At 53.2% G+C, this 16,495-nt stretch overlaps 2 protein-coding genes across 8 annotated transcripts in view; both read right to left on the bottom strand.

Annotated features, from left to right (window-relative positions):
- LOC105497172 (interleukin 4 induced 1) overlaps positions 1-16,495 on the bottom strand; it is a 40,199-nt gene that overhangs the window by 12,866 nt on the left and 10,838 nt on the right. For 4 of the 7 annotated variants that reach the window (XM_071087512.1, XM_071087509.1, XM_071087508.1 and 1 more), the window contains exons 1-2: positions 8,215-8,332; positions 2,742-2,864 (exon numbers count right to left, since the gene is read on the bottom strand). The gene's annotated coding sequence lies outside the window, so the exon portion shown is untranslated. Of the gene's footprint in view, positions 1-2,741; positions 2,865-8,214; positions 8,333-16,495 lie in introns of those variants that run through there. The other 3 variants (XM_071087511.1, XM_071087510.1, XM_071087507.1) reach the window with 1 other exon arrangement.
- On the bottom strand, positions 5,340-8,254 carry LOC105497173 (nucleoporin 62). The gene has a single exon (XM_011768034.2). The coding sequence runs from the start codon at positions 8,252-8,254 to the stop codon at positions 6,689-6,691; it is 1,566 nt and encodes a 521-aa protein (XP_011766336.2). The 3' UTR covers positions 5,340-6,688.

Below are 16,495 nucleotides of genomic sequence, written 5' to 3' on the forward strand. Positions count from 1 at the left end.
GGAGGTCGAGGCAGGCGGATCACGAGGTCAGGAGATCGAGACCATTCTGGCTAACACGGTGAAACCCCGTCTCTACAAAAATACAAAAAAATTAGCCGGGCGCGGTGGTGGGCGCCTGTAGTCCCAGCTACTCAGGAGGCTGAGGCAGGAGAATGGCGTGAACCCCGGAGGCGGAGCTTACAGTGAGCCGAGATCGCACCACTGCACTCCAGCCTGGGCGACAGAGCGAGACTCCACCTCAAAAACAAACAAACAAACTACAATATCACTATCATATTTTAAGATGGCAGCCATTTCTTTTCTTTTCTTTTTTTTTTTTTTGAGACAGAGTCTCCTGACCTCATGATCCACCCACCTCGGCCTCCCAAAGTGCTGGGATTACAGGCGTGAGCCACTGCGCCTGGCCATCTCATCATTTTTGAAAAAACAATTGGTTTAGGCCGGGCATGGTGGCTCACGCCTGTAATCCCAGCACTCTGGAAGACTGAGGTGGGCAGATCACCTGAGGTCAGGAGTTCAAGACCAGCCTTGGCAACATGGTGAAACCCCGTCTCTACTAAAAATACAAAAATTAGCCGGGCGTGGTGGCGGGCACCTCTGTAATCCCAGCTACTCAGGAGGCTGAGGCAGGAGAATCACTTGAACCCAGGAGGCAGAGGTGGCTGTGAGCTGAGATCATGCCACTGTACTCCAGCCTAGGTGACAGAGTGGGACTCTGTCTCAAAAAAAAAAAAAAAAAAAAAAAAAAAAAAGAAAGGCTGGGCGTGGTGGCTCATGCATGTAATCCCAGCACTTTGGGAGGCCAAGATGGGTGGATCACAAGGTCAGGAGATCGAGACCATCCTGGCCAACATGGTGAAACCCTGTCTCTACTAAAAATACAAAAATTAGCCAGGTGTGGTGGCGGGCGCCTGTGATCCCAGCTACTCGGGAGGCTGAGGCAGAGAATGGCGTGAACCCGGGAGGCGGAGATTGCAGTGAGCCTAGATCATGCCACTGCACTCCAGCCTGGGCAACAGATCGAGACTCTGTCTCAAACAAACAAACAAACAAAAAAACTGCTTGGTTTGTATGCAAATCAGAGTCCGTATTGCATTTGAGTGACATTGTCTTGGTCAATAGAGTCACTTTCAGTTCTGTGAATTGAAAGGAACTAGGGTGTCTGATGAGACCCCAGGGCACCAGGCCAGTCCCCAACAAGGCAGCGCACCTGGTCTGCTTCTTGCCTGGAGAAATCTTTGGCATTTGAGAGGGTTCAACCTGATGGTGTCTGGAGGGGAGATGGGACGAGGGCGCCCACGTGGGTCACTGTGTTTGGAGTGACCAGGGCCCTGGTGTGCAGAAGCCAAGGGTGTGGTCCTGTGGGACAGGCAGGGGAACAGCTGGGGTCGCTGAAACCTGGCTGGGGGGCTGGCTGCTGCGTAAGAAGCAGACCCGGCTTCCGAGCGTAAGGGCTTCGCTTCCTGGGAGGTTCCGTGGAGAGACGCTGCCGTGAGTCTGAGGGCAGATTTTGAAAGCACCCTAACATTTTTGGGGTTTACTAAAAACTTGGGAGCAGTGGTGTGCTGAAGCTGAGTCATACCAGGTCATAAGAGCTGAGTTACATTTTCAGGAGTTTCGGCTTTTGCTCTGCAAGCCATTCATTTTTTTTTTTTTTTTTTTTTTTTTTTTGAGACGGAGTCTTGCTCTGCCGCCCAGGCTGGGGTGCAGTGGCCGGATCTCAGCTCACTGCAAGCTCCGCCTCCCAGGTTTACACCATTCTCCTGCCTCAGCCTCCCGAGTAGCTGGGACTACAGGCGCCCACCACCTCACCCGGCTAGTTTTTTGTATTTTTTAGTAGAGACGGGGTTTCACCGTGTTAGCCAGGATGGTCTCGATCTCCTGACCTCGTGATCCGCCCGTCTCGGCCTCCCAAAGTGCTGGGATTACAGACTTGAGCCACCGCGCCCGGCCCATTCATTATTAAAAAATAAATTGTATCGATGATTAGATTGTACTAAAAAAGAATCAAAAGTCATCATTCCCTCATGATTTGATGGTTTGACCACATATTATACTACTATATGTGCTGGGTTTTTTTTTTTTTTGAGACAGAATCTCACTTTTGTTACCCAGGCTAGAGTGCAGTGGTACGATCTCGGCTCACTGCAACCTCTGCCTCCCGGGTTCATGTGATTCTCCCACCTCAGCCTCCAAGTATCTGGAACTACAGGCAGGAGCCACCACGCCTGGCTAATTTTTGTATTTTTGTAGAGACGAGATTTCGCCATGTTGCCCAGGCTGGTCTCAAACTCCAGAGCCCAAGTAATCTACTCCTCTTGGACTCCCCAAAATGCCGGGAATATAGGCATGAGCCACCACACCCAGCCCCCATTTGCCACTCTTTTTTTTTTTTTTTTTGAGACGGAGTCTCACTCTGTCACCCAGGATGGAGTGCAGTGGCGCGATCTCTGCTCACTGCAAGCTCCGCCTCCTGGGTTCATGCCATTCTCCTGCCTCAGCCTCCTGAGTAGCTGGGACTACAGCGCCCGCCACCTCGCCCAGCTAGTTTTTTTGTATTTTTTAGTAGAGACGGGGTTTCACCGTGTTAACCAGGATGTCGTCGATCTCCTGACCTTGTGATCTGCCCGTATCGGCCTCCCAAAGTGCTGGGATTACAGGCTTGAGCCACCGCGCCCGGCCCCATTTGCCACTCTTATCCCTAAACAGGGAAAAGCAAAGCAGTAAGAGCTGAGATTCACCTTTAAAAGCCTCTGATTCCAAATTTAGTCACCAAATATGTTGTCTTCATATTAATTAATGAGGAACTTAAGGAAAGGCCATTTGTCGGGACTGGCAAGGAAGCACGTCTGTGTATTTTCTTCCTGGAAAGGGAAATTGAAATTACAACGGAGCCATCACCCGCGGTGGCACCCAGTCAGTTGCTGGTGCTGCGATCTTGGGATCCCTCCTAGACTCCCCCAGGAGGCCTGTTGGGACCATTTCCCACATGGCTTTGGGGCAGAGCCCCTGATTTAATGGAATCACTTGTGTTATTCAGAGTGGGGTGCTCAAGATCCCTTGGGGTATGGGAAGAAAATGTAGAACTTAATTTTCGTATTTTTTGAGACGGAGTGTAACTTTTGTCGCCCAGGCTGGAGTGCAATGACGTGATCTCGGCTCACTGCAACCTCCGCCTCCCAGGTTCAAGTGATCCTCGTGAGGAGCTGGGATTACAGGCACCCGCCACCACGTCTGGCTAATGTTTGTATTAGTTATTTATTTTTTATGTTTTTGACACGGAGTCTTGCTCTGTCGCCCAGGCTGGAGTGCGGTGGCACCATCTCTGCTCACTGCAAGCTCCGCCTCCCGGGTTCACGCCCTTCTCCTGCCTCAGTCTCTCTGAGTAGCTGGGACTACAGGCGCCCGCCACCACACCCAGCTAATTTTTTTATATTTTTAGTAGAGATATTCACTGTGTTAGCCAAGATGGTCTCAGTCTCCTGATCTTGTGATCCACCCACTTCAGCCTCCCACAGTGCTGGGATTACAGGCGTGAGCCACCATGCCCGGACCCTAGTTTTTGTATTTTTAGAAGAGACGGGGTTTCACCATGTTGGCCAGGCTGGTCTGAAACTCCTGACCTCAGGTGATCTGCCTGCCTCGGCCTCCCAAAGCTGGAATCTGTTCTTATTTTAAAAATGTAACTGTAAGAAAGCAATTAAGCATTGCTAAGCTTTAATATGCAAAATAGGAAATAGTATGCAAAATAATAGGAAAATATACATATAGACTTTGGAAATATATGCTCAAATTTTTCTCGTCATGATTGTGTGGACCCTGCCAACGACCTCTTTGTGGGCATTTTTTGGTACCTCCAGCACCAGATCAGGACCAGCTCTGAAAATAGATGCTGAAGGCACAAATGTAGGTAAAATGCAAACTGCTTCCTGCCTCCTAAGGGGACTCAAGCCCTCCCTTCCGGCAGAGGGGGCAGCATGAGTCAAGGCCTATGAACTGCACAGAGGTCCCTGCTGTAGGTGACAGCTTTCAGAGAGAAGTAGCTGGGGTTGTGGGGTCTTCCTCTGGTTTACCATGCCCACCACACACACCCATGGCTTCTACTTAGACACAACTCCTGTCCTTCAGAGCCCAAGATGGCCCAAGGAAATTTTATTCATTTGGGACATAGTTTCGCTTTATCTAGGCTGGAGTGCAATGGCATGATCTCGGCTTACTGTAACCTCCACCTCCTGGGTTCAAGCGGTTCTCCTGCCTCAGCCTCCCGAGTAGTTGGGATTACAGGCGCCCACCACCTAATTAGCCACCAGCTAATGTTTGTATTTTTAGTAGAGATGGGGTTTTTCCATGTTGGTCGGGCTGGTCTCGAACCCCCGACCTCAGGTGTTCTGCCAGCCTTAGCCTCCCAAAGTGCTAGGATTACAGGTGTAAGCCACCGCGCCCAGCCGGTCCAAGGAAATAATGACTCATGATGATGACTTCGGGAGACTTTTGGAACCTGGGCCATAAATCTTCCAAGCGTGGCCCACAGATTGACATGAACAGGTTGAGGGAGGCCGAAGGGGTACACTCCCCACAGCCCAGAAGATCTGAGTGCTTAGGACCATTCCAGTCCACAGAGCGAGGCTGCAGGGCAGAGGAAGAGCATGGGGCCTGTGTCTTTAGCCCCAGGTGCCAGGAAGGAATGCTGCCCATGCTGTCTGTAGCCACTGGACTAGCGCCTTAGGGATGGGGCTAGATGACTTAACGTGTGTTTTTTGAGACAGTGTCTTGCTCTGTCGCCCAGGCTGGAGTGCAGTGGCAGATCACGGCTCACTGCAGCCTCTAATACCTGGGCTTAAATGATCCTCCCACCTCAGCCTCCCAGGCAGCTGAGACACAGGTGCATGCCAGCATGCACAACCAACTTTTTTGTAGTTGGTAGAGATGGGTTTCACCATGTTGCCCAGGCTGGTCTTGAATCCCTGACCTCAAGTGTTCGCCTATCTCGGCCTCCCAAAGTACTGGGATTACAGGTGTGAGCCACCTCACCCAGCCATATTTGTGTATATTCTATGACGTAACAGTCACAAACACCAAGGGCCCACTCCCCGTGGTGGCTTCACTCGCGTGTTCCTCTTCTACCACCAGGCACCACCCCTTCCCGGAGCAAACCACAATTTGCATTTTCTATTACTCCGTCTCATCAAACAAAAGCTGCTTCATCACATGCTCCTGTGTCTATGCAAGCACTGCTTGCCCCTGCGTTTCACGTGAATGACACCCCTGCAGAGTCTCCTGAAAGCTGCTCTTTTTACTGAAGTTTCTCCTCCTAACATTTATCCATATTAACAGCAGCCTTTTTGGTTTCACAATACATTTATTTAGAAAAGCAACATACAGTAATAGGTATTTCAGAGAATGCAGCAAAGGATAAAGACAAATACAAAAGACACTTGGGATACAACTGCTGGCTTCTGCCTTCCACACACAGTGGATTTTACTGTAACTGACTAGAGTCACTCTGGTGCCAGGAAGTTCAGAGCCATGTCCGTGGCCACCACTGGCAGCTGTGGCTATTTCTGTGGACTGTTGTTATGCCGGGCTTCATTGTTCTTTCATTTAATAAATGTCCCAGTCACATTTGTTGGACTGGGCTGGGGACATACAGGGGAACAACAGTGGGTCTCTGCCCGTGGGAGCTCACAATCTAACAGCGAGACGGACGCAAACGGCTAGCACAGGACAGCATAGCAAGTGTTACCCAAGGTACAGGCTCAGGGTGCTACGGGGACCTGCAAGAAGGCCACCTGAGCTTTGGGTAGCTGGGAAGGCTTCCTGGAGGAGGTGAGGCCCAGAGGTGGGGGTAAGCCTGGGCCAGGCAAAAGGCAGGCCTCTGTGTGTAGGCCCCTCAGCTGACCTGTCTTCTGTGCAATTCTCGATCCCACTGTTTGTTCTATTCACACTGTGCCGCTTTGTCTTGGTGGTTAGCTTTCACAGGCACACACCTCCTACTCCAAAACTTAGGCTGTCTCCTGGGACGCTTTTTTTTTTTTTTTTTTTTGAGACAGTCTCTGTTGCCAGGCTGGAGTGCAGTGGTGTGATCCTGGCTCACTGCAACACCTCCCAGGTTCAAGTGATTCTCCTGCCTCAGCCTCCCGAGTAGCTGAGATCACAGGCACCCACCACACCTGGCGAATTTTTGTATTTTTAGTAGACACGGGTTCCATGTTCGTCAGGCTGGTCTTGAACTCCTGACCTCAAGTGATCGACCTGCCTCAGCCACCCAAATTGCTGAGATTACAGGCGTGAGCCAATGCGCCCTGCAGGCTTTGGAGGTTCTCTTACATTTGGTATTTTTTCATGACACCTATGACTACGCTTTGGAGAGAGCAGCTGTCCCCGCGACCCTGGCTGGGACCAAGACCACCACTGCGTCTCCATCACCAGGTCGAGCCAGGATGAGGTGGGCGGTCGCAGTGGCTGGAAAGGGGCCAAAGACACTCAAATAAAAGCCACAGAAGCCACACCCATGAGGCTGCTGCCTGGGCAGAGGGCTCAGAATACTTCCTACATGGAAAAAGGCAAAGCACACAGCAATTGTCTCAAGGGCAGTCACGTGAAAGAAAGAAACATGTATCTTGCCACAACCCCAAACTAGACAACAGGGCGCGTTCCCCGCATGGAACTCCCAGGGCCCTGCTGTCGCTCAGTCGAAGGTGATGCGGAAGCTGCGCTCCTGCTCCTTGCGCCGGCCCTCGCACACCTTGGTCACCTCCTCCACCTTCCTCTGCAGCAGGGCCGAGTTCTGGTCGATCCACTGCAGCGAGCCCATGTGCGCGTTGAGGATCTTGCAGATCTGCTGCAGCGGGTCGCTGGTGTCGGCGGGGGCCCCGGACGTATTCAGGTGCTCAATGATGTCCTTGAGGTCCTGGGCCATGCGCTTGAGCTGCGCGTCGATGTTCTCGGCCAGCTTGTAGGTTTTCTCGCGCTCCTCATCCGCGTGCTGCAGGTAGATGGTTCCGCTCTGCTCCTTTACCAACTCCTCCAGCGGGCTCAGCAGGTCTTCCAGCTCCTTCTGCTGGGACAGGATGAAGTCGAGCTCCTGGTCCAGCCTCTTCTGGTCCAGCTTCACCTTCTCCACCTCGCGGTGCAGGCTGGTGATCTTCTCCCCGTTCTCGATCAGCGTGCGGTCCCAGGCGTTGACCTGGGTGGCCTGCTGGAGGAAGTGCCGCTCCTGGTCCTCTAGCTCCAGGCTCCATTTGTTGATCAGGCTCTCCAGCTGCGCGTAGGTCATGGCGGAGCTGGCGGCCGCCCCTGCAGCTGCACCAGGGCCAGGTGGAGCAGTCACAGCGGCTGCCGTATTGCTGGGGATCCCAGCTGGCGCCAGTGGTTTTAAATTCAAGGCAAAGCCGGTGGTGCTGCTGCTGCTGCTGGTGGCCGCGGCGGTGGCAGTGGTGGATGTTGCTGTGGAGGCGCCCGAAGCTGCTCCAGGTGCCTTTAAGCTGAAGCCCTGTGTCCCGGCAGCGGGGGCTCCCGCGGTGGTCGCAGGGGTACAGAGGGAGAGTCCGGTGGTGGCAGACGAGGTTGGAGCGGTTGCTATTGATGCAAAGAGGGTGGGCCCAGTACCGGTGGTGGTGGCTGTGGCTGTGGGAGCAGCTGGCTGCGTGACGCCTGCTGTGGTGGCTGCTGGCGTGGCCGGAGTAAAGGGCAGAGTGGCAGGTGCGGTGGGCTGGGCTGAATTCCCCGCTGAGCCAATGTTGAAACCGGAGGGCTGGGCCGTGCTTCCACCAGTGAATGAGAAGCCTCCAGATGTGGTGGCTGGAGCCACAGAGGTGGTGGAGGGGCCAAACACAAAGCCAGTGGGTGCTGTGCCCTGGCTGGAGGTGACAGTGCTCGATATGGCATTAGTGAGGTTGCTGCTGCCCAGCCCAAAGCCACTGGGGTTTGCCATGGCTGGGGTGGCAGCTGTGTTGCTCAAGTTGAGCTTTGAAGCACCGATCCCCAAAGAAAATCCAGTTCCCCCCGAGGCAAGAGTTGCTGTTCCAAAAGTGAAGCCTGTTGTCTGTGTGGCCGGAGTCTGAGTGGCGAGTGAGAACAGGCCGGTGGAAGGGGTACTTGTGGTTGGTTGGGAGGGAGCCCCAAAATTAAACCCTCCAGTGCCAGAGGTGGAGAAAGAAAACCCTGTGGCAGGTGTGGTTGTCGCTGTCTTTGCAGTGCCAAATGTGAACCCACCTGTAGGGGCCCCAGTGCCTCCAAAATTAAACCCGCTCATGGCTCCGGACTCTGGTGGCGGCAGCTACTCTGGCTCCCAAAGCAAATCCGCTGGCGTCTGCGACCTCGGGAAGATTTCTAAAGCAAAGGAAGTGACACTGTCAGATGGCAGTTTTGGAAAGGCAAGCCCAGTGGCATGACTGGGCACGGCTGGTTTGGAGGGTGGTGGGATGGGATTATGATACCATGCAGCAACCCCCCTTCGTCCTGTGTAACCTAAACCAGACTCTGCTACATCGAGAAGGATCCAGAAGCACAAATGCACGCTCCAGGGGTCAGGTACGAGGAGCCGGGGTGCTAGGGACGTGCATGGCCACATTCAGCACAGTGGAAAGTTCCCACTCTGGAGGATGAGGCGGGAGAACAGGACCTTGGACCCACTTCAGCCCGAGGAGATCAGATTTGAGGCACTGCCACAAGCGGGACTAGGACACAGAAGAACAGCTGTAGGACCTGCTCCCAGCGTGGGACCCAGTAAGGTTCCCTGGCTGACTCTAGCGGGGTGTGAGCGGATCAGCTCTTGCCACCCTGAGGGCCTCTCTGGACGTGAGAGAGAGAGATGGGGCAGGGAACCCAGGCTGGATGGCAGGATCTGGGCTGCTGAAGGTCCCCCAGGCCCACACCTGTACTCTCTAAGAGCAGGAGAGGACGTGCCCCTCCTAACTCAGGGGAGGGTCTGAAACCCATGTGCTCAGAGCACAGATGCCCCTGGCCACAGTGACTGGCTCGAGGATAAACTGAGACCTGAGCCAGGCAATCAGAGCCTCCCCTGGGATTTTCTCCATGCTCAGAAGGCAGCTGCCTCCTTCACCTCTAAGTGTGGTACAGGGGATTGCACCTGGGCCTCCCTTGGACACCTTCTCAACCACCTGCAGACACTGGGACATCACCGGAGACCATGAGCCCCACCAGAGATGGATGGCGTGGGGAACAGATAAAGAGCCCCCGAGAAGCCCCATGGGCCAAACATTTCCCTTCAGTCCAAACTGACTTGATGTTGCACTCCAACATCAAGTGGTGCCATCTATCAGCGGGATGGTGAGGAAAGGGTGAGAGGAAGTGCTGGATAGGGGTGTTTTTTTTCTTTTGGGAAAGGGTTTTGCTCTGTCATACCAGCTGGAATGCAGTGACATATCACAACTCACTGCAGCCTCAAGCTCCGGGGCCCAAGCGATCCTTCCACCTCAGCCTCCCAAAGTAGCTGGGACTACAGGTACATGCCACCATGCCCGGCTAATCTTTTTTGTTTTTTGTAGGAACGGGATTTCACTCTGTTGCCCTGGTCTTGAACTCCTGGGCTCAAGCGATCCTCCCTCTTTGTCCTCCCAAAGTGCTAGGACTATAGGTGAGAGCCCTCCAGATGATCAGAAGCATCCTTAGAAGATGGGTTTGACTGACTGGAGAGGGAAGAAAGCTTGTGGTGGCAAGAGCAGACTGGAGTGATGCGCTTTGGAACCTGAAGACGGGAGAAAGCCAGGAGCCAGGGAAGGCAGAAGCAGCTCTAAAAGCCGGAAATGGAAAGAGGGAGGCCCTGTCTAAAAAACAAACAAACAAACAGAACGAACAAAGTCATGACTGAGAAGCCAAGTGCCTGGCCCAGAGAAACACCCACGACGTCTGACGTCTGTTTCCTCTTCCCTCTCTCCAGGCCAGTTTTTAAATTGCTTGGTGTCTGTCCTCAGGAAATCCCCTTCTAGCTTGAGGAAGAGGAAACCTACCTCACTACCCCCACCCCTTCCACTGCACCCTTCTGCCTTCCACAGGCCCCTAATTTTTGTTTCATCTGCTCCTCCTCCTCCACACAGCCAAGCAAGTCTGGGGAGATGACCCCAGGGCCAGCTGCATGCGCTCTGCCTTGTCCCAGCCAGCAGATCTCAATAGGCGCCCATCAGCACTGACTGGAGCATTTAAAACACCGAAGGCTGCCAGCTCCATGAAGCCAGTCTCTCCAGGGCTAGGATGCTGGCCCTGGCATTTGCATAAAGCTCTCCTGGGGGATTCTGAGAAAGGCTTCTTCAACAGGCCACAGCAAGTGCCTGAGCCCCCAGGACTGTTGGGGCCCAGCCCGGCCTGCATCCATTCCTCCCGTTGTGGGACAGAACAAAAGTCCTCACTGCTGAGCCACCTCAAGTAGGTGTGTTGTTACTGGCAGCTAAAGGCATTGGAGCAGCTACACCTACACATCTCAGTTCTCAAAAACTCAGCTTAAAAAAGCTTTTGCTATTAATAAGTTATAGCTAAAATTTCCAAGAAGAGCATTTATAAAAAGCTCTTTGCAACTATGAAAAAACTACAAGGAAAACAATCTTCTGTGGAGACTTGTCTGGCTTAACGGTTCATCTTTTTTTTTTTTTTTTTTTTTTGAGACGGGAGTCTCACTCCGTTGCCCAGGCTGGAGTGGAATGGCACGATCTTGGCTCACTGCAACCTCCGCTTCCTGGGTTCAAGCAATTCTCCTGCCTCAGCCTCTGAGTAGCTGGGATTACAGGCACATGCCACCACACCTAGCTAATTTTGTATTTTTAATAGAGACGGGGTTTCTGCATGTTGGTCAGGCTGGTCTCAAACTCCCAGCCTCAGGTGATCCACCTGCCTCAGCCCCCCAAAGTGCTGGGATTATAGGTGTAAGCCACCACGCCCAGCCAACAGTTCACCATTTATTAAGTGCCTTGTTGGTTTCTAATACTTCAGGTGCCAGGGATCTAGTCACAATGGTGAACCCATACAAATCCAGCTCTGATCCATGCAGTTTAGATGTAATATGGCCAGGTGCAGTGGCTGACGCCTGTAATCCCAGCATTTTGGGAGGCTGAGGTGGGAGGATTGCTTGAGCTCAGGAACTCAAGAACAGCCTGGCCAATATAGCGAGATCCTGTCTCTACAAAAAAATACAAAAATGAGTTGGCTGAGATGGGAGGATCACTGGAGCCCAGGGAGGTGGAGGCTGCAGTGATTGTGCCACTGCACTCCAGCCTGGGCAAAATAGTGAGACCCCATCTGAAAAAAAAAAAAAAAGTTAGATATATCATTACCCTTTCCTAAAAGCAAACTTTGGGGCAGATCCATTTTACAAATGAGAAAGTGAAGCCCAGAGTGGTTAGCTAAGCCATGGCCCCTGCCCTCGAGGCAGCCAGAGTCAAATGTCAGCTCTATAATCAGGGATCAGGGCTGGGTTACATGCTGTGGGAGCAGGTTCCAGGGAGGAGCTGAGTGTTGCAGATGTAGCATCAGCCAGGGAAAGGATGGGGAGGGGAGAGGAGCTGTCCAGGCAGGAGGAAAGGCCTATGGGAAGACAGGGAGGCTGAAACAGCAGACATGCCTCTGGGTGCTAAGTGATTTGGTGCTTCGGAAGGGAGATGTTTATGTGTGAAGGACTGATTTGCCAAGCATGAGCTGTTCAAATCTGCACATTCCAAAGAGAGAAAATGGCCCTTGACCAGCTCTGGGAGAATCTCTATGTTCTTGAAATGTCCTGCCAGGTAAGAGCGTCTTTGTTTACCTGGAGCCTCAGGCCACTCTAGGGAGTCCATGTTAACGCTGTGACCTACAGTGGGGGCTTTGGGTCATACGGTATCAGCACAACCTCTGGAGGGGCTGGAGAAAGCAGACCTCAGTTTAGCCACACAGGTGCTCCAGGCCTACAGAACTGCTCCTCCCCACAACCCGGGCCGCCAACACTCCGTAAGTGTTACCACACACTGTTGCTGGGAGAACTGAGCGCTGTCCACGGAACTCTCTACCTGGAGAGGAGAGCTGGAAGCTCGTGCCTGGTCTCTCTCGGAGCTTCTGCATCTCTCCCCTTTGCTGTTTTCGGTCTGTTTCATTTCTCCACAATAAACCGTGACCGTGACTGTGAGTAGAAGCTTTGCTGAGCTCTGTGAGTCTTAGTCCATCACTGAGCCAGAGGGTGGTCTTGGGGACTCAGGGCCACGTGATGGGCGGGAGAATTCGGCAGAGCCATACATACCATGCTAACGGTTCGGGCATGATGTTGAGGGAGCCACAGGGGACTTTATGGGTGTGGGGGATGAACTGCAGGGGTAGAGGCTGGAGGCCAGGTGGCTTAGAGAAGACTGGGAGAAGGTCCAGGCCAAGAGCCCGAGTCCCGAACTGGGACTCAGACAGAGAGGACAGCATCACAATTTGAGCAAAGTGTTAAATTCACACCAGAACCACAGGGTCTGTTCCCAGTTGGCAAAGCCTGCACCAAGACCACAGGGTCTGTCCAGGTTAACAGTGACAGGCCAGGCATGATGGCTCACGCCTGTAATCCCAGCACTTTCGGAGGCCAAGGCGGGAGGATTGCTTAAGCCCAGGAGTTTGAGGCAAAAAACAAAAAAAAGCCACAAATACTAGAACTTGGGAAGTTTCTCACAAATGCAAAGTATTACGAGCTCTGATCCTGGAATTACCACATTTGTCAAAGGGAGAGTTCCCTTACCAAAGAAGCCGATGGTGCTGGCGGCGGTGGGGGAAGCAGGGAGGAACCCAAACTGAGGGAGTGGTGCATTTCCAGGGAAAGGAGGAGGGTATGCCTGGGCCTGTGCTCAGGGCTGGGTGGCTGTGACCATCTGTAGTTCACCCAGGCAGGACACAGCTCCAGAGAAGCGCTGCCTTGAGGTCACCAAGGGAAGTGCTGGCAGAGCCGCCAGTCCCTTCCCTTCCTGCCTGCCCCAACATTTACCCTTGGGTTTAAACAACACAGGCACCTTCACAGCCCTGGGGACCTGGAGGAAGACCCGCCTGGGATCAGATGCAGAATCATCTGAATTCAGGTGGGTACATCCCACCCCCACCTGTGAGAACCAGGGTTCTTTGCTGTCACCCCAGCCTTCAGTCAGCTCTACCACCTTACTTCCATCTGTGAATCTTGTGCCACTCCAAGTCCCAGTTTCTTTTTTTTTTTTTTTGAGACAGTCTTGCTCTGTCGCTCAGGCTGGAGTGCAGTGGTGCGATCTTGGCTCACTACAACCTCCGCCTCCCGGGTTCAAGCAATTCTCCCACCTCAGCCTCCCAAGTAACTGGGATTACCGACGCCCACCACCATGCCCAGCTAATTTCTGTATTTTTAGTAGAGATGGGGTTTCACCATGTTGGCCAGGCTGGTTGTGAACTCCTGACCTCAGGTGATCCACCTTGGCCTCCCAAAGTGCTGTGATTATAGGTGTGAGCCACTGTGCCCAGCCCCCAACCCCTTTTAGATGCCTAGGACAGCAGTCTGTGCCCGGGAAAGAATACAGGAGACCTCAGCTTTGGACCAAAAGGAAAGGAAGAATTAGGAAGGATGTGGTGTGTGTACGTGTGTGTGTACGTGTGTGTGGAGGGGTAGACAGAAAAATGGCCCGCAAACATGCCCACACCCGCATCCAGGACCTGTCAATGTGACCTTACATGGCAAAGGAACTCTGCAGATGTGATGACGATAAGGAGGTGATCCTGGCTTATCCATGTGAGCCCCAGGTGACCACAAGGGTTTTCCAGGGAGGCAGGAGAGGAGTCAGAGGGAGATGTGCCTATGGAGGAATGGACTGACAGACGCTGTGCTGCTGGCTTTGAAGATGAGGGGGCCACAAGCCAAGGAACACGGGCGGCTTCAGCCCCTAGAGCTGGAGAAGGACAGAGCCTCTCTCCTAGTCTCCCGAAGGAACCACGCACCAGGCACCCATTTAGACTCCGGACCCCCAGCACTGTGAGAATACATTCGTGTTGCTTTAAACCACTACATTTGTGATGACTTGTTACAGCAGCCACTAGAAACTAATGGGGGTAGGTTGAGGGAAGATGGAGAAAGAACAGAATGAAATCTAGATAGGTGGATGGGAATACACAGAGCAGAGCTGGGATTGAGAAAGGGGCTGGGGTCAAGGGCAGGTCTGCCCTTGTGCATGGAGACCAAGGTGGCTGGTACAGAAAGGAAAGTGAGATGTGACTCTGAAAATCCAGACATCCCCTGGTGCTGAGGCAACCCTGCCAGGGCTGTGGATATGTGTGGGTGGATTGCCAGTGACACCCAGCCATGACAGGCCATCTACGGTGGGAGGGAAGGACAAGGTCGCCTCCGAACACAGAGGAAGGCTAACGGTGGGGATGGTGTCGGCTCTATCGGGCCAGATTTCCGTTTGTTCCCTGCTGCATCTGCAGCACCTGCAGCAGTGCCTGGTACACAGTAGGGACTCAGTAACAACCATTTACTAAGGACCTACTGTGTAACCGGTACTGTGCCAGGAGCGCTGTGCTGCAGCACACCGAGCCCTTCCTGGGTGGGAAACAAGTGCAGACTCCCCAAGGCCACCCAGCAAACAGCAGCCCCACTATGGGAAACCAGAGCTTTCCGGGGCCAAGTCTTGACATTGTGTCTGGGATGGGAGGATTTCACTGAGGAAAAGATGTTAGAATTAAGTGTTGGCCAAGTGTGGTGGCTCACATCTGTAATCTCAGCACTTTGGGAGTCTGAGGTGGGTGGATTGCCTGAGGTCAGGAGTTCGAGACCAGCCTGGTCAACATGGTGAAACCTCGTCGTCTCTACTAAAAATACAAAAAGTAGCCTGTGATCCCAGACAGAAGTGCGAGGATGACTTGAGCCCAGGAGTTTGAGGCTGCGGTGAGCTGTGATCACGCCACCATACTCCAGCCTGGGCGACAGAGGGAGATCCTGTCTCAAACAAATAAAAAAGTTCCGGGAGGCACCTGAACAAAGGCCCATGGCATTCGGCTGACAGCCACCTGGTGGCACTGCGGACAACACAGAGCCCAGACGCAGGAAGGAAGCAGGAGGCGGCACGGAGCTGTCTCTGCAGGACCTCCCCTTTCCCCATGGAATTCGCAGTTTCAGATTTGGGGGATGTATGACCAGTGGAACCAGAGAGACCAGAACAGGGGAGAAAAGAGCAGAGAGTGAGGCAGTGGAGAGGAGAGAAACAAGGGGAAATCAGAGACAGGCTGGGCCCAGGGAAATTTGATTCCAGCTGAGGCTCGGATGCCGTCCTCAGACACTGCCTTCCCTCACTTGCCCTCCCATGGGGACCTCTGACCAGGACCATCTCCATGAGTGCTAGTGCTGGGATTCTCCGTCTGCACACTCCACAAGTCTAACTACTCTGCTTCTTAACTGTCTCCTGAATCAGTTCCTCTTTTCTTTGTGTCAAAGAAAGTCCACCTAAACCCTGAAGATCAGCTCCAAGTCTGCCCTTCAAGAACTGAAGTCAAGTGACCGACAACTTCCTAAGTGGACCTTAGCCAAGGCAGACACTCAAGCGGTCCAGGCCAACGAGCGCCTTGGGAGCATGAGGCCATGGGTGGACTCCAGTGGGTCAGGGTCTGGGTTATGTTTGGAAAGACTCACCGAGACTGTGTGGGAGGACTGAGGAGACTGTTGCAGTCACCTGGCAGGAGCTGGCGGTGTGGCCTGGGCTTCCCTGTCCCGCTCTCTTACATAATTACCCTGCCTGGGGTATAGCCAACCCCATTAGTAGAAAACAGAGCAGGCCGGGCGCGGTGGCTCACGCCTGTAATCCCAGTACTCTGGGAGGCTGAGGTGGGTGGATTACCTGAGGTCAGGAGTTTGAGACCAGCCTGACCAACACCGTGAAACCCCGTCTCTACTAAAAATACAAAAATTAGCCAAGTGTGGTGGCACATGCCTGTAATCCCAGTTACTTGAGAGGCTGAGATGGAGGTTGCAGTGAGCCGAGATCACACCACTGCACTCCAGCCTGGGCGACAAAGCGAGGCTCTAAAACACACACACACACACAAAATAAACAAACAAAAACCCAGAGCCATGGAGAGGGTCTGCTTTCCTTTTTCTTTCTGTCTGAGACAGTCTCACTCTGTCATCCAGTGCAGTGGTATAATCATGGCTCACTGCAGCCTCCACTTTCTGGGATCAAATGATCCTCCTGCCCTAGCCTCCCATTAGCTGGGACTACAGGCATATGCCACCATGCCCAGCTAATTTTTGAATTTTTGTAGAGATGGGGTCTCACCATGTTGCCCAGGCTGGTCTCCAACTCCTGGGCTGAGGCCATCCTCCCACCTCTGCCTCCCAAAGTGCCAGCATTACAGGCGTGAGCCACCATGTCCAGCGGGGGTTGCTTTTCTAAACCAACTCTGTGGCATGGAATTCAGCTCCTGTCTCCCACCCCTATGCTCACCTCCACCAAAAGGCCACCTCTCCTCCACAGAACCAGGTGTCCGCAACAGCAGGGAGGGAGGAGGGGACGGGGATAACTGTGGGTTTTCA

The sequence above is a fragment of the Macaca nemestrina genome, chromosome 20, assembly GCF_043159975.1.
Source record: "Macaca nemestrina isolate mMacNem1 chromosome 20, mMacNem.hap1, whole genome shotgun sequence".
Classification (NCBI taxonomy): domain Eukaryota; kingdom Metazoa; phylum Chordata; class Mammalia; order Primates; family Cercopithecidae; genus Macaca; species Macaca nemestrina.

Coding starts and splice junctions, on each gene's coding strand:
- LOC105497173 (XM_011768034.2), bottom strand. CDS start 8,254: ATGAGCGGGTTTAATTTTGGAGGCACTGGGGCCCCTACAGGTGGGTTC.